We start from the raw sequence: 25,542 nt of genomic DNA, 5'->3' as shown, positions 1-25,542 counted from the left end.
ACTGGAGGGACATGGACATACTTATGGTTGCGTACCTTGCTTAAATAAAGGTACTGCAGGAAAATTACATAACCGGGTTCACAACCACATTATTAAACAATTAACTAACAACAATTTAAAAAGTTTGAAGCACTAATTGCACTAATTTAGAAACTTGTTACTTACTGTGAGGAAAGGTAATGATCCAGTAAAACTCTGTTTTTTTTCAGCAGACCAATAAGCATATGAGCTTCGGAGTTTATCAATCAAAAGACGGCACCAATTGTATTGTGCACAAGCATCCACATTCAACTCTAATTTCAGGACATCCCTGTTTACGTGGTGATTCTGATGACCCTCGATAAAAAAATTGTACACCATCACTAAGAAGTTAAGCTTAAAAAGCCTATCTACGCATATGCTTTCAATTAACCTGTCTCTCACAGTGCCCGCTGGGATTTCACAACCAGTTTTACCGCTGAACTGTCCACCCCACACATCAAGAAGCGAATCTGTGTCAGTTGTGGTCAACACCATTTCTCCCATTGGTAGTCCAATCACCCTGTGCACTAGCCTTTCATTGATTACTATCGTACCGCAATTGAGAACCAGTGCACAATTTTCTACGTCAAATGCTTGAACTAAATTGTATCCCAGCTTATGTGCATGAACTTGCATTTCGAAATTCAGTAATTCACCAAATCCAGTGCTCCTTACCCATTTAGCATGTTCCTCAGTCAAGTTTTTTATAATGATTGTCATAATAGAAGGAGAAATTTTTTTCTGAAGGTAGCCTTCATAGGACCGAACCTTCTTCGGTTTCTCAATCTTACTTGGTGTAGCTTCGTTCCCCTCATCGCTGGCTTTCATAGCGGCTTTCGATATCACAATCTTCCTACCATCTACATCGGCAGCTTGTTTCCCTATCCTGCCAATGCCCTTGTCCACATAAGTCTTGCCCTGGAGAAAAAAATATGTTATTATAACCACTGCATAGAAACAGTAATAGACATACATCACAATGCATATTACCTTTGATTCTCTGTTCCTTTTTTTTCCCCTGCTTTTCAGCTTCTTCGTTTGCTAAGCCAACGAATTTCGGTTTCTTTGTTTTAACCCCGGTACCTTGCAGTTTGACAGTCTTTGACTTCCCGAAATGCTCATCTGGCGTTACAAAATCGTCGTCATCGTCCGTCAAAACAGGCCCGTGGATTACTTTCCCAATCCCCCACTCTGATCTAACATCTAAACTTCCGTGGCATACAACGTTATTAGACCCACTTGCATCTCCTACTTCAAATTGCAGTTTGTTTCCTTGCTCAGTTCCTCTGTTACTCATCTTTTTATGTTGTCTCTCACCCAGGGTGGTGCTATCAGAGTCTATATTAATATAGATTGGCGCTTTTTTGGGCCAATTGTATACCCATGGACTCTCGATCAGTCTTGCACTCCTTCTTCGTTCCGCAACATCACAAAACAAAACCCAAGGAAGAAGATATTAACAACTATCTAACATTTATGCAATTTCCAGAAAAAAACCCAAAAAAATATGGTAACAATGTCGTCACATAGGAGTGTTTAGCCAGATCCGGGCAGTTCTCCGATTCATTAACGCTACCCAAATATCTACTAACCAAACTACATAGTCTCCAAGTGCCTAAATTTACCTTTTTCACTATTTCAGAGAAGTACTTGCCAAAGTAACACTCTAACAATCGATTTAATGACAACAGCAATAACATATATACGTCAATCACCATGTAAGATAGACTTAGCAATATTTCACAAAAAAATAGATAACAACGACACACATTGCACATTTACTGGTTGTTGTCCCCACGCCATCACTAAAGTATGCACAATCAATTTAGGGAAACATAACCCACAACTAAATTTTCACACAGAAGATTACAAGGGCACCGATTGTTCCCTGAAAACTCACATGCAAATGGTAAATGATCAACAGTAGTTCATCATAACATGTCAGAACACAATAGATTACCAGTTTAGTTGTTTCGAATTAGAATGAGAGAAAGCTGACCTGAACTCATCCCTCGCGTACGGAACAGTGCTTTATCTGTTGCTCCTTATCTTAAAACTTTCGTCGCTGTGCGCATTTGTTCTTATCCGCCTAGTTTATCTCTTAAAGATCTTCGTTTTGATTTTGGATTGATTTGGGGGATTAAGTTTAGGGCAACAACTGAGGAGTAACTGTCACTACAATGGCGTCTAATACGGGATACGCTTTGGTAGACATACGCTTTGTACGGTGTTGTATACTATCTAGCAGTTTTGATTTAAATTGAAGAAGCCAGCTGTCACCCAAATCAACCGTTCACTTTATTTCAGATCTAACGGTTCTTAAATAGGTCTCCAAGTACTCCAGTGAAATAAGTCTCTAGAGAGCCCAACTCTAATTTTCACACTTGTATACTTATGTGACAATTATAGTAACATTTTATATTTGATCCTGTATTTTATTTAACATCAAGTATAATATTTTGTTATTTTATATTTATGTTTAGCATCATTTTTAACTGTTTTCATTGTACTTGCTCTTATAGGTTTATGAGTTATAGTGGTTTACAAATGCTTGGTGTTTAGATCATCATTCAATTTGCCCGTAAGATCATATGTGCCAAGATCATTCAAGGTCTTGTCGTAAGATCATAAGCTTTTGCCAGTAAGTTCATATGCGCTTGCTTTAAGATCATTTAAATACTTATTGTAAAATCATAGACCGTCTAAATTTGATCCATAATTCTATTACTAAGCTAAAACTAAGCATATCTCACAAATCCTCGGTTTTTCCATATCACAGCTTCTCATCATAAACAGAGAAATAAAGTTGTTAAGCTGCGAAATAATGAAGGCAAGTGGATCTCATCAGAAATGGAGTTAAAAAGTCATGTCAAAGATCATTTTTCTTCTCTTTTCAAATCTGATGGTAGTAGGGATTTCTCTTATTTAATCTCTTTGATCCCTCAATCTATTTCAGAAAATATGAATGTTACATTATGCAAGGAAGTTACCGAAGCAGAAATTCAGAGAGCTGTTAAGCAACTTGGGCCTTTGAAAGCACCTGGTAAGGATGGTTTTCCTGGATTATTTTTTCGAAAGTACTGGGATATTGTCGGTGTTCAAGTCAGTTCAGCTGTTAAGGAATTTTTCACTTCGATGATAATGCCATCATCTCTTAATACTACTCAGGTAGTTCTTATTCCTAAAGTTCCGAATCTTGAAGATTTAAGTCAGTTCAGACCTATTAGCCTTTGTAGTTTTGTTTATCGCATTATTTCAAAAATATTGGCAAATCGGTTAAAACCGATTATGAAAAACATTATCACTCCACAGCAGTCTGCTTTTATACCGGGAAGGTTAATTCAGGATAGTACAGTAGTAGCTCATGAATGCTTTCATTATATAATGCATAAAAAAAAGGCTCTATTTCGGAGATGGCTATAAAGCTAGATTTAAATAAAGCTTTTGATCGTGTTGAATGGGATTTCTTACTTGCTGTAATGAATAAAATGGGGTTTTCTTCTACATGGCAATCTTGGATTTCGCAGTGTATCTCGACTTCTTCTCTGGAATTTTTTATTAATGATGAGATTTATTGTACAATAGAGCCTCAAAGGGGTTTGAGGCAGGGAGATCCCATATCTCCGTACTTGTTTCTTATTGTAGCTGATGTTTTGTCTCGCTCTATCTCAAACGCAGTTAATAATGGATTATTTTCTGGTATCAAAATGGCTCGTGAATGTCCAACGGTCTCTCATATTTTCTTTGCTGATGACTCTATGATGTTTTTACATGCTACTGAATCTGCGACAATAAATATTCAGCTTCTTCTTTAGGAGTATTGTCTAGCCTCTGGTCAGAAGATTAATTTTTCTAAATCTTTAGTTCTGTTTAGCCCAAATACTAATTCGGAGCTTAAACAGAAAGTTATTGATATTTTGGGAATTTCAAAATCCTCTGGGAAAAGTAAGTATTTGGGTCTTCCGGCTACTCTTGGTAAAAATAAATCAGAGGTGTTTGCTTATATTCTCGAAAGAGTTCTTAAAAAGATGCAAGGTTGGAAGAGTAAGCTTTTATCGCAGGCAGGAAGAGAAATCTTAATAAAAGCTGTTGTCCAGGCAATTCCCTCATATGCTATGCATTGTTTTCTTCTTTCCCAGAGTATGATTAATAAAATTATGACTGCAGTTAGAAGATTTTGGTGGGGAGGTGATTCAGATAAGAATTGTATCTATTGGCGAAAATGGGATCTTCTTACAAAGGCAAAATCAGAAGGTGGAATGGGGTTTAGAGATTTAAAATCTTTTAATCTTGCACTGTTGGCCAAGCAAGGCTGGAGGCTTCTTGTAAATCCTTTTTCCTTTTGGGCTCGTATTTTAAAAAGGCATTTATTTTCCGAGATCTTCTTTCTTATGTGCTAAAAAGGGTCTGAAAGCTTCTTGGCTTTGGCACAGTTTGCTTCAGGGTAGAGATATTTTGTTAACTGGAATTCGTTGGCAAGTGGGTAATGGCAGAAGTATAAACTTTTGGTGTGATCGTTGGATTCCCAATAATCAAGGCTTTTTCGTTCGAGATGCTAAGGGCCCTTTTAATGTTAATTCTTCTGTAGCTGATTTTATTTCATCGGGTAAATGGAATCTGAGTAAACTTAAAGAATGTGTCTCCGATCAATCAGTTTCGGAAATCTCTGCTATTCCGATTAGCCGAACGAATGCTAATGACCGTCTTGTCTGGCACTTTGACTATAAAGGTAACTATACGGTCAAATCTGGCTATTACGTTGCTCTCAGCCTTAAAGATTCATCTACGCAGCATGCTTCTTCTTCTTCAAATCCAAGCAAATCTTTTTGGAAACTCTTATGGTCCATCTCTGCTCCGCCAAAATTAAAACATTTCTTGTGGAGAATTTGTTCGAATGCTTTGGCAACAAAGCAAAACCTTTTCAGAAGAAAGTGTTTTCATTCTCTTTTATGTCCAATTTGTAGTACCAAGGTCGAAAGTGTGGAGCATATGCTTTTTGAATGTGAATGGACTCGCCCAGTTTGGTTTTCATCTTCGTTAGGTCTTCTAAGATCTTCTCTGCTTTCAAGTTCTGTTATTTAGTGGTTATCTTCTATGATATCAATGTTTGAGTCGAAGAAGGATGTGTTGTTTTTCCTTTCGACATTTGCTTTTGTGGGATGGTCTGTTTGGGTATCCAGAAATAAGTTTGTTTACGAAAATGTTCCAGTCAGCCATGTTTCAACTTTAAAGGCTAGTGTTCAAGCTCAGGTGGAGTTTTTATCTTTATTAGAAACATCATGTTTAGAGTCTAGAAGCTCCACAGTTGTTTCTTCACTACAGTGGATCCCTCCCCTTGTGAATAAGGTGAAGTTTAATTGCGATGGAGCTTTTAAAAATGGCTCAGCGACTATCGGAGTTATTGGGAGAGACCATGTGGGGCAGCTTGTTGATGGTCTGGGTTGTTCTGTTAAAGCTGTCTCCGCACTTCAAGTGGAATTAATAGCAATTCGAGAAGCATGTCAAGCCATCAAGAGTCAACAATTATCTTCTGCAATTGTAGAATCTGATTGCAAATTTACTGTTGACCTTTTATCTTCGAGCCTGGATCCTCCTTGGAGTTGCGCTGTTTTAGTTGAAGACATCAAAGTTATAGCTTCTCAGTTTTGTACCGTCTTCTCTTCCGTGCCTCGTCATTGGGTTGCAAAACAAGCTTTTCATGGTCTGCTCCTTCTTGATTGGGTTTCTAGCCCTCCAGCTGATTTGCTCTCTTTATTGAGCAGTGATTTCTCTCGTGTTTCTTGAGCTGGTAGCCAGCTCTTCCGTCCTGTCAAAAAAAAAAAAAAATTATTATAGAAAAACATGTAAGCTAACTTTTTTTTTTTCGCCTAAGGGAACAACTTATACGTGAGAAATGAAGTGTATAGAACATTTTTAAGACAAACTCTTCATTGACTCTGAAAAACACTTTCGTTATAGATGATATTGTGTTTGTTGAAACTCAAAATTACATTCTGATATTCCAAGGCACAACTGAGAGAAACCCCAAGCTGTGAAATGAACACAAGAATCAACTCACAAATGTTTTTTCAAATCAAATGCTATGTACAGTTTGATATTCCAAGCCACAAACAAAACTTACTTGGATTGTTAGCCCCGCAGGAGTTGTCAACTATTTCAATCCGGATTCTCTCTGTTTTGGTAAGCTCACTATTTCAGTTATCTATTCATGCATTTATATGTATGATCAATGAGAATAATTTGTGCATTTGGACCCGTGTAATTGGATTCAAATTCTGGATTAGACCTGGTTTTCGATAAGGACTCGGTATTTGATGTGGATTGTCAATTAAGGTGTCGAAAAACTCTCCGATTACATGTGAATTTTGCCACTTTAATGTCGACCAGTTAGATTAGTTGTTTACAACTTAGAATGCCTTTCTATTCACTTGAACCCACAACCTCGTGTTTAGGTGACCTTACAACTCAGTACTCACACCATGGTTAGTCCGGTTTAAAAGAGCTGATGCCTCAATTGTCAGCGGGAGGGATATATATAAAGGAGGTCCAAAGGAGGGGGACGAATTGTTAGGTTGTCAATCGGTATAGCTTAGTTGTTGATTTAACAATTTAAAATTTTGATAATGTTATATCACAGTTTACAAACAAAATATAATCTCTCTCTCAGTTAACCGAATGTATAGTATGTGCTTAAGTTAAACACAAGTTCAGTTCAATTGTCTAATATTTTTGTTTGTGTGGAGAGGAGCTCAGTGTGCATGCACATTCTCTATAGATGCATGTCCTTCAATGGGTGTATCATATAAAACTGTAGGAACGAATGTCTGCGTTTCATCTAAGTATCACTGTTTATTGTATGTGGTTGAAATGTTACACAAGCCTAACATGCTCGTTTTCAACTACTTAATTTTTTATTTTTTATTTTGTAAACAGGGAGATGCGCTTCAGGGTGCCCGCACATTCTATAGGTGCACTTGTCCTCTAATGTGTGCATTTCACTGCAATATAAATCAGTAGGCATGTCAGAATTTCATTTCAGGTATCATAGTCCACACTTTGGCTCCCAAGCTTCTTCTATCCACCTAAAAAAGGAAACTCCATAAGACTAATTTTAAAGCGTTACTGTCTATCTATTTTATCGATGTAATAAGTTGTTTCATTCAAAATTTATTATTAAATTAATTTTTTCAGGTTGGTTCGGAGTTGGGTCGGATCTTGTCTAATTCGGCTCAATGTCACAATTCAGCCTTTTAGAAATATTCCCAAGCAAGTGCGTAAAATAACCCTCTCCGTTCTTATCACATATTATATTCAATTAACTCTCAAGCTCTTATCCTTGGCCGACTAGGTTTGTGGTATTTAGTTTTCTGTTTGGATCAAAGGCAGGTAGTTCATTGACTATAATATCTCTGGCTTCCTTTGGCTTCTGCTCCTCATTTACCTTCATTTGCACATTGTTAGGGTTACTTCCCTAAAAACTTTGATCGAGACTGAGGCATCCTTTCTCCTGCCAGCAAAAACTAAGCTGCCCTGAAGGTTTGTGCTCTGGCTGATTAAACTACCGTTCATTAATTTGGGAATTTTGTAGGATTCCAGATCTTGGAACTGTCAAATCCTATGTTTTGAGCAACAAAGATATGTGCGATAAAATACAATTCGAGGTAAGTTTTGTAGCATATTAATTGTTCTATCAATAATTTATTAACTTGTAATCGACTTATCTGGATTATTAAGTAGGCGATAGTCATGGGTCAACGATGTTAATTGGAATCAGTGATGTGTCTGTATTATCTACTTAGATTCAGTGTAATCTAGCATCCCTTGTTTTCAATGTTTGCGACTATAGTACAGGATTAGAACATCTGTCAGAGGTTTTTCTTGCTGGAAAATTAGAAATGGATCAAAAAAATTCAGAGTTTTAAGATTTATCTGCGAGTGCCTTTATTTGAGACGGGGGTAGATATGGGATGGGAGTTTGTCGGTTTTTCCTGAAAACGGTGGAGAAAATCAAGATAACATTGCCTTGCCGCAGTGAAGGCAAGAGAAGTATACAATTTATGTGTGTCAAGTAAAGTTGCCCTTTTGGTCACCATCCCCAACTTTTGGTAAGCCAATTGATCAAAAATCACTGTCACTCTTTATCTGACTGGGTCAAGAACAGGCTGAACAGTTGCTTTTGGTGTTCCATGGCAAAGGCAACTGCAGGAAGGATAATCCTTACTCCTTATTTCCTGCGAAATCTGATTCTAGCATCTTTATAATCTGCATTTGTCACTTGCACAAGTGTTTGCAATGTGCTTATATTTATATCTGTGTGTTTATCTATGGCCTATGTGTAATACGTGTATCTGTATGGGTGTGGTGTAAGAGAAAAAAAGATAAGCGCAGGAATGCCAGCATCTTAGATTCAAGTTAAATATTGATGTTTTAAGATGGTTAAACAATGTATGTGGCAGGCTATGCTGTATTATATTACATCAATGCTTTTTGTTTTTGAAGAGAGTGTACGTTGAAAATGTTTTAGGTCACACATTTTTCTGGAAGCTTGTTATAACACTAGGATTCAAGTTACTATTTACTGTGCTATGCTACTACTGTGTCTAGTGACCATTCCCATATATTCTTTGTAAATGTAAATTAGTTCATTAAGTATGCTTGCTATACTTGCTAAGATTCAGCATCTTGTACTTTTTCGAAAATAAATAATTAATACTTACCCTATTTATGTTTCAGATGCGTGCTGGAAGTATGACGGTACTGTAGTTACTTATTTCAGCAATAAATTATTTACTATGTATGGTCAGGAAAATTTTGCCCCTCAGTTTAGACAGGGTCTTCAGATGTATATTCCTTCTGCTCAACAGGATCGTCCACCTTATACATCAACAAGTTTCCAGACTAGCACAATAACTTCCCAAGCTTACATGGTTCATCTGGGGTATTCGTCAGTCACAAATCAGTTGAGTCAGCCTGACTCCAATATATATGCGCATTTGTCCCCATTTCCAGTTCCACCTAGTGCAATTCTACCCCCAGTATTGCATTTGAATGGAAGCACCAAATTGATGCAGTCTTTCCCAAGTGCTCAGCAGGATCCTCAATGGACTCAAAATGTGTATCAGATTCCATCTCATATTCCTCAATCTTCACCACTTTCACCTGGACAAGGATCTTCCAGAGGCCTAGTTTGGCTACCATCTCATGCTGGGGTGAGGGGTGTTCAACCTACTTCACAGCCGTACCTACCCCTATCATCTCCCATGATGTATGCACATGCTTTGGGACCAGTTGCATATACATCGTCAGCCCTAGTCCCGTCTCTTCCATCTCTACCTCCTCAAGTACCTGCACCCCTTCCACCTTCCTCTCTACTAGGCGCCCCCTATGCTTGTGTTATGAATCATTCTGCTATTCTCCTTCCTTCCACTCACATTAATCAATTTTCGTTCAATCCAAGTTCAAGACCAGGCCTTCTTGATAGTATGAGAAACACAGGTGTATCTCTGTTAAATACTGATTCAGACGTTGATATGGAAGGTACGTGCACTACATTTTACATTATGCATATATTACTACTATATTTTAAGTGCTCACATAAATTTCAATTTGGTTAACGTGAAATTTTAAATGAAGAATGCTGCATAGTGCATAAACTAGATATCTAGAGAAATGTTTGTAAATTCGAATTGTATCCTTGATAAGAACACGGAAGGCTTCTTTGTGGAGTAAAATCGGTGTTACTCATACATATAATTCACAAAAAATCCACTTTCTAAAAGGAGATAGCCTGTTAAGATACAAGTAGAAAAGGGAACTGCAATGTTAGAACAATGAATCACTTGATATGATCATTATCGCTGTGCTGCGTTGACTTTTGTGATGGACAGAAAAAATACCAGAGATTTTTTTGTTATAAAGTTATTTAAAAAGGAAAATATGAGGTAATATAAGTTTGAGCTGAATAATATAGTAGGATGACTCTTTTTTAATGACGTGATCATTTCAACATTCTAAATTCTTAATCTGTTTAAATACTTAATAATTTAAAAGTACTTATTGTGTTTGATAGAACATTAAGGACTAATGATGGCTCACCCGGCCAGTCAATTGATTCACCTTCCAAGGCATGTGTTTGTGTCCGCCCTGTTTTCTGAGGGGCTGACTAGTCAATGGTTAGTTGTCAACTTGATATTCATGTTTTTTACTACTTGTGAAATTAGATTGTCTCGTATTCCTTATAATTTTTGTAATATATAAATAAGACTGCTTTGGTGACATAAGTGTCCACTCTGCAATCTGGATTTCTGTCATTTGCAATCTGGTCTAAGATTTTTCGCTTCTTTGTGTATATAGATTCATGCACTTTCTCTAGTGCTAGCTGACATTTGTCATGTATACCTTGTATTATTCATGATGATTAATTGTGTTTCTTGAATCATATGAACGAAAATATCCGGGCCTTGTAATTTTTTGCAAAGTGGAGCCAATAAATACTGAAGACACAAACTCTGTGCTTGTAGATGATATGACTCATATTAATGAGGAACAGGCCATTCACGCGAACCTAGATGAACCAGAGATGCAGGATCACCCTGCAGATGATCGTTTCTCTGTACAAGTCGATGAGCCTGAAGATGACAGTCCTCCGCTGTTAAGCAACGAGTCAAATTCGATAAGCGGAGAAGAATCTTATCATGAGCACATTCACAGTGATAGAAATTCCACTGCTCCGGATGTTAAGATTAGTGCAATCAAAGCAGATAAAAGAAACAAGAATGGAAGCTTTGATTCAGGAAAACATTTCAAGGCTGCAGTAGTTAAATTTGTCAAAAAGGTCCTCAAACCTTTTTGGCGAAATTGTGCCATGACAAGAGTGGTTTTCAAGATAATAGTCCGGAAAACCGTTGATAAGGTCTTGGGTTCTCTGAAACCACACCATATACCAAGCTCACAATTACAGATCAAGCGCTATATTAAATTGTCGCGGAGTAAATTGACCGCTCTTGTGATGGTAAACCTTCTTCCTAATGTTTTCTTTTAATTTTTAAATTTTGGTTGCCATATGAACCTGACAACCAGCATTATCTTAACAACATAATATTATATTTTGTATGCTGATATAATGTGATTTACTTGGGTCTGAAGAATGTTTCTTGAGCATCATGTCAACAAATGGTAGGTATAGCACTTTGATATTCATTGCCAGTGCTTGTTACATTAATATTCATTGCCAGAGCTTGTTACATTGATGTTCATTGCCAGTGCTTGTTAGCACAGTTTTCACACAAAACCTGACAAAAATAGGAATTACTTTGATTTTCTTGCTCACTGAGGTCTATTGTTCGAGTCAAATTTACTACTTGTCAATTTAGACAATTATTTTATGTGTAAGAACTTTTCAAATCTTACTAGGACTATTATTAGATCAGAATTACTCCTACAAATTTAAGAATGTTGATGTTATTACTCGGAAATATTCTAGCTAACAAATAGTTTACATAATTTTCAAGTTATATTAGGCTTTATGTTCTATAAGACAAGTATTCTCCCACATTTCAATACATATTGTTATAGTATTTCAATCAAGGCCTACTCATAACAACTTATGGTCTTGGGAGAGTTGACTGCTTAACATGGTTAGTCCTTTCACTACTGATTTTGTTTATTTTGGTTGTGTGATATGATTTGGTTACTTAACACATAGATCTTTACAATGTATACTACACTATTAGTATAAGCGAACAATGTATCTTTGTTGGTTGTTGGTTTGGTATAGTTGGTTGGTTAGCAAAAATAATAAATATTGTTAGATTATAAACTAAATAGCTGAGAATTGTTAGATCTAAATACCTAAGATATTCTATATTATAATATCCAAACAACTACAAGAAGTCCGAGTTCAAATTCCATTAACAAGCTATATATAAATATAAATAAATATATATATATATGTGTGTGTGTGTGTGTGTGTAGGGCAGCACTCCATAGCATACCCTCTTATATAGAGTTTTGTAGTACACCTAAATATATACATAATAAATATATTTATTATATTTTTCATGAAATATAAATACAAATTTTAATTAGTAAATTAAAAATGAAATTATACAATTTTTTTTAATTCAAAAAATCATTGAAAACTATGCAATATTCCAACATGATTCTATAACGGAATAATAATTATCCAGAATTATTCTATTGTAGAACCAGTTTCAAAAATCAACTTTTTTTTTCAAATTTTAAGTGTTAAATTATTTATATCATATATATGTCGTAGTATTCTATATTAGAATCACATTTTATATGTATTCAATAATATTATTTATAATAAAATTAATGACTTATAATGGTGTACTGCGGAACTCCATATAAGAAGTACCTTCGTGGAATGTTGGCATATATATATATATATATATATATATATATATATATATATATATATATATATATATATTCCGTTCTCGGCTACTTTTGTGGATAAGTCCTTAGCTTGGTTTTAGTGCATTTCATTTAACCCAGTGCATGAGTATCCGACCGACATCTGTAAACAACGGCGTTCCAGTGGGTTGTAGATTTTTAATGAAGTTATTAAGTAGTCTACTCCCCAAACCAAGCATTCTTTCGACAGATGAAAATTTATGCCTTCTAGGCAGAGGACAATATTTGCTAGGATGGAGAATCTCCTGAAGTTTGCCATTTTGCCACAATAGAATAAGGGGTCAATAAAACTCAAGCTCCAGAGCTCCTTCCGACGTGCTTCCCAATGAATTATACTAGCTATACCATATCTTTTGTTTCATTTCTTCTAAAATAGTTTAAATATAAATAATATTTTAACTATATAATAAGTAATTTTAGTATTTAATTCCAGATTAGATTATAATCTATTATTTACATTAAAATTGAACCCTAGATTGTAATTTATTATTTCCATTAGAATTTCACTAAAATAACATGTAACTATTTGAACATAAATAAGAAACTTTTATGATATTAATGGAGACCTGTGGTAATAAGCTAGTACATGATTATTTCTAATTCGTGAATCCTGAGTTTTCTCTTTGATGTTGTTTGTAATGAATATTTTAACTTTGATTAAGAAATCCTTGGTAGTGATTCTGTGCGGTTAAGTCACCTAAGCCCCAACCTTTTTTTTATTGTACCTCCTTGTTCTTAGTCTTTCCCTCATTATGTGTACTATTGCCATGTGTCAGGGTTACGTTCACAAGTATGTCAGAGCTTAAATATGGACACAGGTTATAATGTGGGAGGTAAGTGAGTACATATATTAAATATTTAACCAATTCAATAGATTTCTTTCGATTTATACCATATGTATATTCTTTGTTCTTTGACAGTGTCATGGGAAGTGAAACAAACAGCACATGTTGCAAGAAACGGCAGATATTGTCCAAGGGATTGCAAAGCATTGCACCCTTTGTGGTTAGTGCTAGTTGATGATAAATGTTTCTAAATCATACATTAAAGGCAAACGACAGTTTGATTAGAACCAAACTTTCCGAGAACATTATCTTTTGTATTGCTTTTCTTCAAATTCAGAGGTTCTATTTTGTTTTAATATTACTTTGATAGTTTGATGGGTTTTTTTATAAGTTTTTTTCTCATATAAACATGATAACGTATTATTGTTTTCTAAATATATGTTCTATAAAGGTTTTGTCTAGATATGACTTTGATGGTTTGTAGGTTCTCACATAAATAATATCACTACCATTATAAAATTTGAGCTACATAGTCTTTGCTAAAAGGTATTGCTAATATCTGTATCATAGTGATGGTTTGCTTCCAATAGTAATTCTCAGCAGGACTATTAATTATGATTCTGAACTAGTTATTTCTTTAGTGATGGTTTGCTTCCAATAGTAATCCTAACACCAGGACTATTAATTATATTTTAAATCATACATTAAAAGCAAACAACAATTTAATTAGAACCAAACTTTTTGAGAACAGTTATCTTTTGTATGGCTTTTCTTCCAATTCAGAGGTTCTAATTTGTTTTAATTTTACTTTGATAGTTTGATGGGTTTTTTTAAAGTTTTTTTTTCTCATATAAACATGATAAAGTATCATTGTTTTTAAATATATATTCTATAAAGGTTTTGTCTAGATATGACTTTGATGGTTATTTGGTTCTGCATAAATAATATCACTGCCATTATAAAATATGAGCTACATAGTCTTTGCTAAAAGGTATTGCTAAAATCTGTATCATAGTGATGGTTTGCTTCCAATAGTAATTCTAACAGCAGGACTATTAATTATGATTTGAACTACTTATTTTTTTAGTGATGGTTTGCTTCCAATAGTAATTTTAACACCAGGACTATTAATTATAATTTTAAACTACTAATTTCTTTTTTAACCGATGCTTGATCATTCCCTACTGTTTTCGCTAGTTATTTAGATACTTCTTTAGGTCATTAACACCTGTCGCCCCCGCCCGCCCGGTACACATATCGAAACTTCCCCATTTCATTCACATTCTCATTGCTAAAAATTAGTTTGATCTGTGATTCATTCATTGAAAATAGTAGAAACAGTGCATTTACAGTGTTTATTAACGTCATCTATTAAAGTAGTTTGAGGATATTGTTTACAGAAGTACGAGGACATTTATTTAAAGACGTCTTAAAAAGGATAGAGGATGTTCAAATTGGGATGGCAGGAGTATTTAGTCCAAATTGTTGATGATGTTATAAATCTCACTATGATGGCTTTGAAGTGAATGGTTAATACATGATTACGTTGTACCGATTAATAGGGGACAAATGGGAACAATAATTGGACATGCTATAATAATACAATATTCAGATTTATTAGTTTCATTTTAATTTATTATTTAACAGCCAAAAATTGCTATACCATAAAATCTATATCAACTTATATTTAATCAAAACATTGTTAAAAGAAACATACCATGTAAGAACTTGTAGCAAATAATATGATTTAAAAGAATAAAAGCATGGAATACCTTGTAAGGATTGATAATATGATTTTGAAGAATAAAAGAGTAGAGTACTTTGTAAGGATTAATCAGCCAAATCAAGGATTTTTAGAAAAATGGTTTGAAGTAGACTAAAATTAGTATCAATAGCTTCCTACATTGCTCGTACTCGTACATTGTGCGTCGGCCAGATATTAAACTTGAGATTTCTAAATTGTGGACTCCGGGTCCTATCCATATTATGGAGCCAAGAACTACAAACTTGCTCCCTTAGCTTGGAATAGTTATGATCATGTCAGCAACCATGATGTTATGATGTTAATGTGCTGATGTCAGTCCATGAAATTGTCTTAATATTAACAATTTCTCATTTTAAATTTCTGTAGTTATTACTCCCTAACGACACAGATCTTCGTATTTAATTAAATCCCAAATTTCTCAATTTCTCTTTATAAATCTAGCACTATCCTATATTGTTCAAAGAAATATAGTTATCCGAAACTAATATATAGTTTACATGTATAATATAAATGAGAAATATTACATTATTTGTACTAGATAGACTACAAAAAAAACCGTCGTGATGGGATCAAATCACGACAGACATAGTATTTCCTTACTGCCTAGGTTAATCAATCTAAAACACGTAACAACAATTGCTTTTATGATTGTAACACATGCTTTATCTCGACTCTTAACGCCTGCGTTGAATTTCTGTAACAGTTGACAGGTATGACTATGTATAGAGCATGCGTGGGACGGACAAAATATACAAGTTAAGCACATCTTATGATTTTGTTACTTACCCCCCCCCCCCCCCCCCCCTCTCTATGTGACAGTTTCTTGGATGTTCGGATTGGTTACTTTTTTCCAGCATTGGAAGCATATCACATTATGGCCGGGTATTTAATGAATCTTCCACTTATTTGATGGGCTGGTCAAGAGATCATTTATGTTTAAACTCTTCACAACTTATTAATGGATATAACTCTTGTGGTATTAGTATTTTATCAGTCTGGGCATGGATGTTCTTATTTGGATATGTTTTTAATTTCCTGGTGTGGCTATCGGCAAGAATTAATTGTAACTGTAACATCCCACATTGATAAGATTTAGAGTATTTGGGTCCTTTATAAGCACAAACAAATAACTAATGTATACCAATTTGCTAGCACTTTTGGGCTTACCTGTGGTGGGTTGTTTGGTCCGGTATGAATCTAGTTATGGCTTGGGATGTTATAAATGGTATCAGAGATCTACCCAAATTTGGTTCACTTTATATGTGTTATATTTGCGAGTCTCATTTTTTTGATGGACAAGGGGTTCGCCTCTTACATTTCTACATCTAGGATTCGACAATTGTAATATCGATACTCACAGGAACTGAACCATTATGGCAAGGAAAGGTTTGGTTCTGAGGGAGATTAAGAGGCAAAAATTTATCAGCCACATTCTCCCACAATATCAGACCGTCATTTTTTTCCCTCTCTCCCCTCCTCCTGCTGCAGCTAGTGTGTCTTTCTTTGCTCCCTCTGCAGCCAGTGAGTAATGATACACCAGCCACATTCTTCCCCACCAGTGAGTAATGATATACCAGCCACATTCTCCCTCATCATCAGACAGTCATTTGTTTACCAGTAGCATTGTTAGGTAATGGATGTGCAGAATAAACAGTATAAAAAAAGTAAGAGCTCATCTGGATGCAACTGTGTGTTAGTTCCTGTGCTGTTATCTTTTACATGAATATGATCCCTATATCTGTTGTTTCGTTAATTATAACCTGTCAGAATCTCTCATCCACTCAATTGTATTAATTGCTAATGTACTGATGTTTGGAACAAAAGGCTTGACGCATCAGATATGTGGTTTTATAAACATTACCTGATTGGAGTTTGCTGGTTGCATCAGACCATTTCTTTGGGGAGATTCTGTTCTCCAGTTATTACAATTAAAGGCATTAGAGATTCTCTCTATATGTCATGTTGTAGCCTGGTGGTAGAAATGAGGTTATGTGGAACGCAGCCAAGGTTTTAATCTGTAAGATGGCCAATAAAAAGTATAACAAAAGATACATCCGCTCTGAAATGTTTTTTCCTTTACCAAATGGTCATATTATCATGTGCACATTTTACATGTTTTTCGTAGTGCATTTATATTAAATTTTTAAATGTATCTATAACTCTGAAGAGAAAAGATGAGGATTAGAAAATATTATTGTCAATATTTACTTGTCCATGCATGGCCACGTACTGTCTAAAGAAAAATGGTTTTTGAGCACAACAAAAGAGAGTCTAGATTCTTTGGTAGTTACTACTATTAATTTGCAAGGCCAGAGTTTCTTGATAGTTGACATTTAACATTCGATCCGATTCAGCACTATTGAATACTACCTCTACTTGCAATCTATCATCTTGCAGGTACCACTTACCAGTAAAATCTTTGTTTAGTTTGCAGTTTCTTTTTAATTGTATTAGTAACACTTGGATACACCCTTGTGTTCTGAAAATTTTGGCGGGGACATGGTTTATAAACTATATAACACTTTCCTGTTCTTTAATCATTTTTGCAGCGCGTCAGCTCTTATCGGTTCAGCGGATTAGGTCGCACCTACCTGTGTGCGATTAACTTCTGTGGTTGCCTCCATTGTTACCAGGTTCAGCGATCAGCAGTCAATCTAGTAGGTGAGATAGAAAGAGGTATGACTAATATTCTTATCAGTGAAATCACAGATTCCCTAAGCTTGCTCAATTTGGAAGTGGAACAGTAGCTATTATTCAGCAGAACACGTGACAACTCAAGATCCATGGCATAGTACCCTCAGGCCCTCTAATTTCTCATTGACGTAATTTCTTTTTATATTTATATATTATAATTCAAATATGCAGGACAGTTTCAGATCTTGTTTCTTGTAAGCATGATATTAGCGAGTTTGGTAAGGTTGTGCTACTGGATGCATGTTCATGCCTCTTCAGTGAATGTTGCAGAATCGATCTTCAATGTTTTCATTTGATTACCTAACCTTCAGGGGGACGGCTGTATCAATTTCTTTGTATAAGTTTCCTTTTAATTTTGGAACAATGTTTTTTTGTGCAAACATCACTGACGGTTGTATCAATTTCTTTGTATAAGTCTTCTTTTAATTGTGGATCAATTTTTTTTTTTAATTTTTACAGCTGCTGCATTTTTGTATTTAGGAAAGTGCACACCATTCCGCCGCAGGGTCCAGGTCCCCAGGCATTAATGGCCGGAGACGTGTTAACTGGCCAGTAGTCTTGGGCCGTTGGAAGAATATTCGGCGCTTATGATTATAACAAACGTTTATTACGTCCGGCGTTTTCTAACTGCTAAACAGGGAAAATGATCTCGTCGAACAGTTAAAAAGCGCTGGACATATTAAGCAAACGTTATAATCTTGACGTCCGATAGACGGTCCAGAAAAAGTTGGTCAGTTAAGACACTCTCAGCGAATGATCTGCTCACATAATGACACAGCGACATATTGATGTGCTCACATAATGATGTGCGAGTTAATTGGGATGAGAGCACTTCCGATAATAAATGGTCACATCAAAATGGACAACTTTCTCCGGTTCTCGATGGAATCGGGACAACTTTCTCCAATCCTCGGCTCCGTTTCATTTCTGACCAATTTGTTCGAGCACTTTTCAAAAGTAACCAGTTTTTTTTCGAGCTTTCAAAACTAACCAGTCTAAATCATTCGAGAAATGGTGACCCGAACGGAAATTTTTTTACAGTAGGGGGTGCCCTTTCAAAGGGCGACTCATGCTTTATTTTATGGCCATATGCTTTATTTTATGGCCATATGGGGCGCCCTTCCAAAGGACGACCCATAGCTTATTTAAAAAAAAATCAAAAATCATAAAATTCTTATATATTATTTATATTATTATTATATTTTTATAATATTATATTATATAATGATATAATATAAAAAAATCATATAATTCTTATACATTATTTGTGATGTATTTTTTTAAAAATAAAATCGTTAATCGGATAATTCTTATACATTATTTGTGATATTATATTTTATATTATTATATTATGTAATGATATAATATAATATTATAGATTGTAATATTTAAATATTTAAGCTCATATAGATTGTACTTAAAAGGTAATTAATTATATATATATTCCTACCGCTAGCAGTTGCTAGCCGGATACACCACTAAATATTTCATTAATTTAATGTAATTAACCGAAAGGAAATTACATACGATTAAAATGAGAACATGACATAAGTTCTCAATCCTGAGTGATGTCCACAATATAGTCGGAACCATATCCTTCATCATCATCTTCATCGTCCTCAGCGTGAGCATCATCGTCTCCACCATTATCAGCAACACCGCCTTCCTCTTCATCTTCAACATCATCATCGGCCCACGGGGTAGGCATTTGTACTCGACGGCACTGATAAGTTACATTGTCCACATCTCCCCACTCGGCCCAAAATCTGGCATCCTGACGTCCCTCGAGTTTAGCCTACAGTGCGGTGCACTCTTCATCGATTTTATCCGCATAATACCTCCAGCGAGAATCACCAAATGGGATACCCATCTCACGATGGCGTTGAAAATAGAGTTTGTGAACTTCAGGGAATTTTCTGTTATGGATATCATCTTCCGCCTCCGTCATCACCCAATCTTTGCCCCTTCTAATTCTCTTATAAACATACCTGCAGATTTTACGGAAGAGAATGTTCCACTTCTTCACATTCTGTTGATGTTCAGCCTCGAGACGTCTATCTTCTCTCATCTCCTCTCTCATTTTGTTGAAGTCAAAGTCAGTGCGCATCTGTCCCAACGGTGGCCGAGTTTGCTTTTGTTGCACGACCGGTGGTGCCTTGCTTTTAGGAGCTGGTTTAGGTTGTTGGTTGCTTCGGTTGTTGCGCATCCCTCCCAACACAAGCTCCGGCTGTCTCTTATCTTGTTGCTGTTTTAGGCGTTTTTCGTAGCCGGGGGTCATTGGTGCTTTCCCCTTATCCATTGGTGCCTTGCCCTTATCTATTTTCAGCTTAAGTGATGAGTGAATTTTGTGTTTGTTTAGTTGCTTGTATGTGTATCAACCATAATGAAGACCTATTTATAGGTGAATGGATTATTGTTTAGCTGAATATATTTTCGAATTTCAGTGTCAATTTTGGAATTGACAAGTCCTTTAAATGAGCTGAATCTTTTCTTTCAATGCATGCTATGGTTTGGCAGTATGAAAATGTGGGTCTAATCTATAAAGTGAGAAACTTTGTAGAGTCTAATCTTTACAGTGAGGCACTTTACTTCTAATGCAGTCTTTCCTTTTTGCAGAACCTTTACTTTATGACCTACTGTACATCATGTGACCCTCTGCATTATCAGATACTAGTGTTCATCATGTGAATATCAGCATTATGAGATACAACTGTTGTTCATGTGAATATCAGCATTATGAGATACAACTGTTGATCATGTGAATATGAGCATTATTTCGTTGCAATGTTATGCTGTGCCTATAAATAGGTTCACATACAATATTGACAATGCACTCACAACCATAGAACTCGCACAAGAAATAGTTCATCATAAATCATGAGTTACACACCAGGTGATCTGTTTGTTGCCATGGGTAGGAAATGGTGGTGTGAGGATGAGTTTAGGTACTCTTTAAATCCTAATTTACGCTACTCCCCTGAGTCGATTACCACCATGTTGGATGAGTGGACGTGGCGTGTGCGTACGCTTGAAGTGTGCAGGGAACGTTGTGCACTAGCTGGGATTCCAATTCCTTAACAAAAGGCTTGTACTATGCCTCGAGAGACGCCGCAGGAGATGGAGGCCGCCCTATTCAGAGCGAGAGAAGAGGAGAATCGCATGCAGCTGTGTCTGCATCGTCAGAGTCTATACGATGATGCTAGGATGTTTCGGGAAGCAGGGGACTAGTTTAAGGAACAACAATACCTTGCACTGGTCACCAGTCCGGATTATTATTCTGATAGTTCCATGTCGTCCGAGGACGAATAAGTGGTCTATAGTAGCATCGTGATTGTTTTCTACTTTTCAGTCTAAGTTGGTTTTCTCGTTCTTTAAATGTTGTGTTGTTAAATTTATCGCAATTTGGTTTCAAGCACTTGTAATGACATATTTTCAAGTTAATGTCACGGATTTAATTGTTGTACATTTATCTATCGTGCTTTAGTGCATGATGTGGTCATTTTAGCAGTAAAGGCCTGTATTGAATTTCCCTTGTCATTTCAAAACTGTAAATATGAGTTGTCTTCTCACCACTTTAAACAAAATAGAGACAACACTGCAAAAGAAGACTGCAAAGAAACAACACTGCAGCAGAGAGTTGTTATATCGAACTTTTAAAAATGTCAGGCTTATTACTGTACACATGTGAACCATGTCTTCCATCAAAATACGCATGCATTTAAAGAAATCAAAGCATGCATTTAATGAAAAGATACTTAAGAATACAGTCGGATTTGAATTTTTGCCTAACAATAATTCCTTGGCGAGCTGTCTTATAAATAGGTCCTCAGTTTCCACATACATTTGAACTACACATACATTGAACTCAGTTTCCACATTTGAACTACGAAAAAACATCACTTCAACTGCACCAAGATGGAAAAGGGTAAAAGGCCAATGTCCCCTGGCTACGAAAAACGCCTGGAACAGCAACAACAGAGAAGACAACAACCAGAGCTATTGTTGGGAGGGATGCGCAGCATCCAAAACAACCAACGACCTGCAGTAGCTCCTAAAAGCAAACCACCACAGACGTTGAAGATCAAGCGGGATCATGCGTACTATTTGCAACGCAAGTTTTCTACTAGGAGAGCCCGAAACGGCAAAGATTGGGTGCCGACAGAGCAGGAGGTTGAGGTTGAGGACGAGGGGAGACGTTATCCTGAAGTTGATAAACTTTTAGAAGACAGACTTCGTCCGTTGGATAAAGTAGTTTCTGATGATCGCTACAATCGATACATGGCTGGAATTAAGCAAGAATGTGATGCATTGCAGGCTAAACTTGATGCACGTGATGAAGCTGATTATTGGGCAATTTGGGGAGATGTTGACGCTGAGGACGATGAAGATGATTATGAAGAATATGGTTCCGACTATATTGTGGACATCACCAAGGATTGAGAACTTATGTCATGTTCTCATTTTAATCATATGTAATTTCCTTTCAGTTTATGTAATGCTTCTGTTTCGTTTAAGTTTAAGTAATGCTTCTGTTTCTTTTAAGTTTATTTATTGCTTTAACACCATTACATTAAATTAATTAACTAAAATGGATTAACAACAATAAAAAACAAGTACTGAAAAGAAAAATACAGATTAACAATAAAAACTAGATCATGCACTGAAGCACGATAGATAAATGCACAACAATTAAATCCGTGACACTAACTTGAAAATATGTCGTTACAAGTGCTTTAAACCAAATTGCGACAAATTTAACACCACAACATTTAAATCACGAGAAAAGCCACAAACAATGTGATCATTAAACAAAGTAATCCTACTACGGAAGTCAATGCCTTATGCATTTTCCTGCTTCTCTCCAGGATAATTGCATTCTCGAGTTCTTGCACCCTTGTCTCATAAGCGTGAAGAGTGTCCTGCAGATGTAGACGCTCATCATTCAATCGAGTAATTATAGCATCGTCCTCCAAAGGCTCATCATCAAGCCATTTGAAATAATAACAGCTATTTGCCTGCAGTGAAATATTTTACAGTTTTAAGCACAGGTAATGTAAACATATGTTGTATATTCCAAAACTTTACTTACATTTTTAGAACCGCAGCAGTAAAATCTCTGAGCCATCATCTCATCATTCCAACAAGTTTGTATTTCAGCCCTCAAACCACAATTACAGAGGTGGTTGCTTGATGCAACGAGAGAGCTTGAAGACAATGATATCATCGAAATTGTAACAAAATTATATGTTTTATGTGTTTGTTTGGTTGAATGTATGTGTATCAACCACATAATGAAGACCTATTTATAGGCCAATGGAGTACTGTTCAGGTAAATATATTTTCGGATATGATAATAATTTTGGAATTGACAAGTCCTTTAACTGAGCAGAATCTTTTCTTTACATGCTTGCTATGGTTTGCCAGTGTGTAGTCTAATCTATAGAGCCTTTCTTTTCGCAGCACCTTTACTTTATTATATATTCCGAAAACGACATGTAATATCTTGTCCCGAATGCTTCTGTTTCCTTTAAGTTTATTTATTGCTTCAACACCATTACATTAAATTAATTAACGAAATTGGATTAACAATAAAAAAACAAGGACTGGAAAGAAAAATACAGATTAACAATAAAAAACAAGGACTGAAAAGGAAAATACAGATTAACAATAAAAAACAAGGACTAAAAAGAAAATGGCAATTAAATTACACAGTAGGGTCAACATTGTACAATGGACACCTTCTACTACGTCTAGTGTGTCCTTCTTGCTTGCAGCGGCCACATTTGTGACTTGTACGGGAACTGTCCATCTCCGTGCGTATTCTGACGGATTGACCCCTTTCTCCTCGTTTACGCCTTCTCTTTCGCAAGGCCTCGTTCGGTACCACAGTTCCAAACATTCTCCATTGCACTGGCAAATCAATATCCCAATACCCAGTTGCTGGTAATGGATATATCATTGGCTCCCACAATTTCAACTAAGTAGAGTTGTAGTGGAAGGGGCCAATCCATTGTTTCCAGTTTAAGTGATTGTGGTTGCAAGCAGCAATCAAATGTGAACACGGCAGGTGGTGGCAAGCCCATTTCCCGCAAGTGCATGTACGCTGAGTTATGTCAACCACCTGCGTGTTCCCGCCCTTATTGCACCCTTTTACCATGTACCTTTGCGTCTTTACGGAGAACAAACCGGTTCCTCTATTAAATGTCTCGACCCGGTGTGTGTTAGCTTTGGCTGCAATCTTCTCCAACTTATTTCTCGTCCTTAGACAAAGTTCATGACCCTCCCCAATGGCCTCAAGCACTGCGTTCCTCTCCTTGTTGACCGTCCTAACAGTTTTATGAAACATGAATTCAATCATTGCGGTCACAGGTAGGTGCCGAGCCACGCGAACGTTACCATTAAAGCTCTCCGTGATGTTTGTGGTAGCTTGGCCGAAACGAGCGTGGCCTGTGCCATGACAAATAGTCCAGAGGGCTGGACTTATCCCTTGCAACCACCTCAAGCCTTGAGGAGAAAGCTCTCCAATTTTCTTCATGTAGGCATCATATTTCCTAATCTGTGGCGTATTGCCGGCTAGCCACATGTACATTTTAAGCTCCTTTCCCGGGAATGCTTTGGAGAAGTTGCTCCTAACATGATGGAGGCAGAATCTGTGATAGCCCATCGGCGGGGTAAAACCACTCTCTTCGTCATTCATTGCAGCAAGGATCCCCGTCGCACGGTCAGATATAATACAAACCCCCAATCTATCTCGGCATACATGTCTATGTAAAAGACGTAGAAACCAAGACCAATTTTCAGTTGTTTCCTCATCAACAAAGGGCGAAGCATATGGGATATTGGTGGTTATTAGAGTCGACTCCCACCGCTACCAGCAGTTTCCCATTATACTTTCCCTTAAGAAATGTACCATCAATTGAAATAACTGGCCGTGCATACTGCCAACCATCAATCATTGCTTTTAGGCACCAAAATGCACGAACAAATGTCGATGTACCCCTCTCTTTATGATGTGGAACAACCTCAACCACAACTATACTTCCGACATTTGTACTGGCCATGACATTAAGGAACCGAGGGAGCTCGTTGTAGGTTGTCTTCCAGCTTCCATAAACGCTTTCCATGGCGGCCATCTTCCCCCTCCATGCTTTCAAGTAACTAACCAAATGGTGGTACTCATCATTGACCATTGTGATGATGTTGCTTACCTTCAATTGAGGGGTCTGGGAGATCTATTGAAACAAAATATATTAACATTAACGATGAATAATAAACGATAATATTTAGACATATAATGATATCCAAGGTTGTAGGACTTACGTAGGGAGCAACCACATAGCCAATCATTTTTGCTGAAATTTTGCGGTGGTCCCGCGTGGGTCTATCCAGTAGGCATGTGTGAATCTCTGGACATTTAGTTATTTGAAAAAGGCCGTGGGACTTCTTCTTCGCGGCCCTTAGCTTCCACTTGCAGTTTGAAACCACACATTTAACTTTGTAGACTTGCGTGGAGCTTTTCTCGACGATAAAATTTTGATCTGTACTTATGTGTGCATGTTTCACAGCAGCTATGAGCACTTCCTTGGTAGCAAATAGAGCTCCTTCGGTCAACTCATCGATGGCGGGATCAAACCCGAGTGACATAACTGCGTCCTTGTTGGACACAATCACAGGCTCGTAATCCTGGGATCCAAACCATGCAGCTCTAGGTTCATGAATAGACTATGCCTGTGTTTGCAAGTGCATGTTTCCCTCTCTTTCTTCATCGGAATCAACCTCCGAGAAATCTTCACTTTCCGCAACATCCTCCTGTGATAGATTCCACTCCGAATCGTCACT

The 25,542-nt window shown here is 36.6% G+C and overlaps 2 protein-coding genes across 12 annotated transcripts; both read left to right on the top strand.

Moving 5' to 3' along the window:
* The first annotated feature begins 2,982 nt into the window (after positions 1-2,982).
* Positions 2,983-5,805, top strand: LOC108212308 (uncharacterized). Its single transcript, XM_064089821.1, has 5 exons — positions 2,983-3,229; positions 3,421-3,749; positions 3,837-4,346; positions 4,465-4,923; positions 5,104-5,805. Exons 1-5 carry the CDS (start codon positions 2,983-2,985, stop codon positions 5,803-5,805), a joined length of 2,247 nt encoding a protein of 748 aa, XP_063945891.1.
* Positions 5,806-5,915: 110 nt separating this feature from the next.
* On the top strand, positions 5,916-18,140 carry LOC108214999 (zinc finger CCCH domain-containing protein 55). Of its 11 annotated transcripts, none has more exons than XM_064090506.1 (11): positions 5,916-6,201; positions 6,955-7,060; positions 7,213-7,291; positions 7,483-7,557; positions 8,755-8,775; positions 8,886-9,558; positions 10,542-11,032; positions 13,236-13,292; positions 13,380-13,464; positions 15,713-15,764; positions 17,559-18,140. In XM_064090506.1, the coding sequence occupies exons 5-8, from the start codon at positions 8,755-8,757 to the stop codon at positions 13,263-13,265; spliced, it is 1,215 nt and encodes a 404-aa protein (XP_063946576.1). In that variant the 5' UTR covers positions 5,916-6,201; positions 6,955-7,060; positions 7,213-7,291; positions 7,483-7,557; the 3' UTR covers positions 13,266-13,292; positions 13,380-13,464; positions 15,713-15,764; positions 17,559-18,140. The 11 variants fall into 11 exon arrangements, with proteins under 11 accessions (XP_063946576.1, XP_063946577.1, XP_063946575.1 ...); XM_064090507.1 differs by having other exon boundaries at positions 7,213-7,369; XM_064090505.1 differs by having other exon boundaries at positions 7,213-7,403.
* Positions 18,141-25,542: the final 7,402 nt, after the last annotated feature.

The sequence above is a fragment of the Daucus carota genome, chromosome 3, assembly GCF_001625215.2.
Source record: "Daucus carota subsp. sativus chromosome 3, DH1 v3.0, whole genome shotgun sequence".
NCBI lineage: Eukaryota > Viridiplantae > Streptophyta > Magnoliopsida > Apiales > Apiaceae > Daucus > Daucus carota.
Note: the sequence above shows the minus strand (reverse complement) of the source record. Positions and strands in the feature narration are given on the sequence as shown.

What these genes read in the sequence shown, in the direction of transcription:
- LOC108214999 (XM_064090503.1), top strand. Translation starts at nt 8,814, where the DNA reads ATGTATGGTCAGGAAAATTTTGCCCCTCAGTTTAGACAGGGTCTTCAG. An exon ending in TTCAGACGTTGATATGGAAG is followed by an intron (nt 9,559 to 10,541) that starts GTACGTGCACTA and finishes CTGTGCTTGTAG; the next exon opens with ATGATATGACTCATATTAAT. An exon ending in AATTGACCGCTCTTGTGATG is followed by an intron (nt 11,033 to 13,235) that starts GTAAACCTTCTT and finishes GCCATGTGTCAG; the next exon opens with GGTTACGTTCACAAGTATGT.
- LOC108212308 (XM_064089821.1), top strand. Translation starts at nt 2,983, where the DNA reads ATGAATGTTACATTATGCAAGGAAGTTACCGAAGCAGAAATTCAGAGA. An exon ending in AGCAAGGCTGGAGGCTTCTT is followed by an intron (nt 4,347 to 4,464) that starts GTAAATCCTTTT and finishes AGTTTGCTTCAG; the next exon opens with GGTAGAGATATTTTGTTAAC. An exon ending in GAATTTGTTCGAATGCTTTG is followed by an intron (nt 4,924 to 5,103) that starts GCAACAAAGCAA and finishes TCTGTTATTTAG; the next exon opens with TGGTTATCTTCTATGATATC.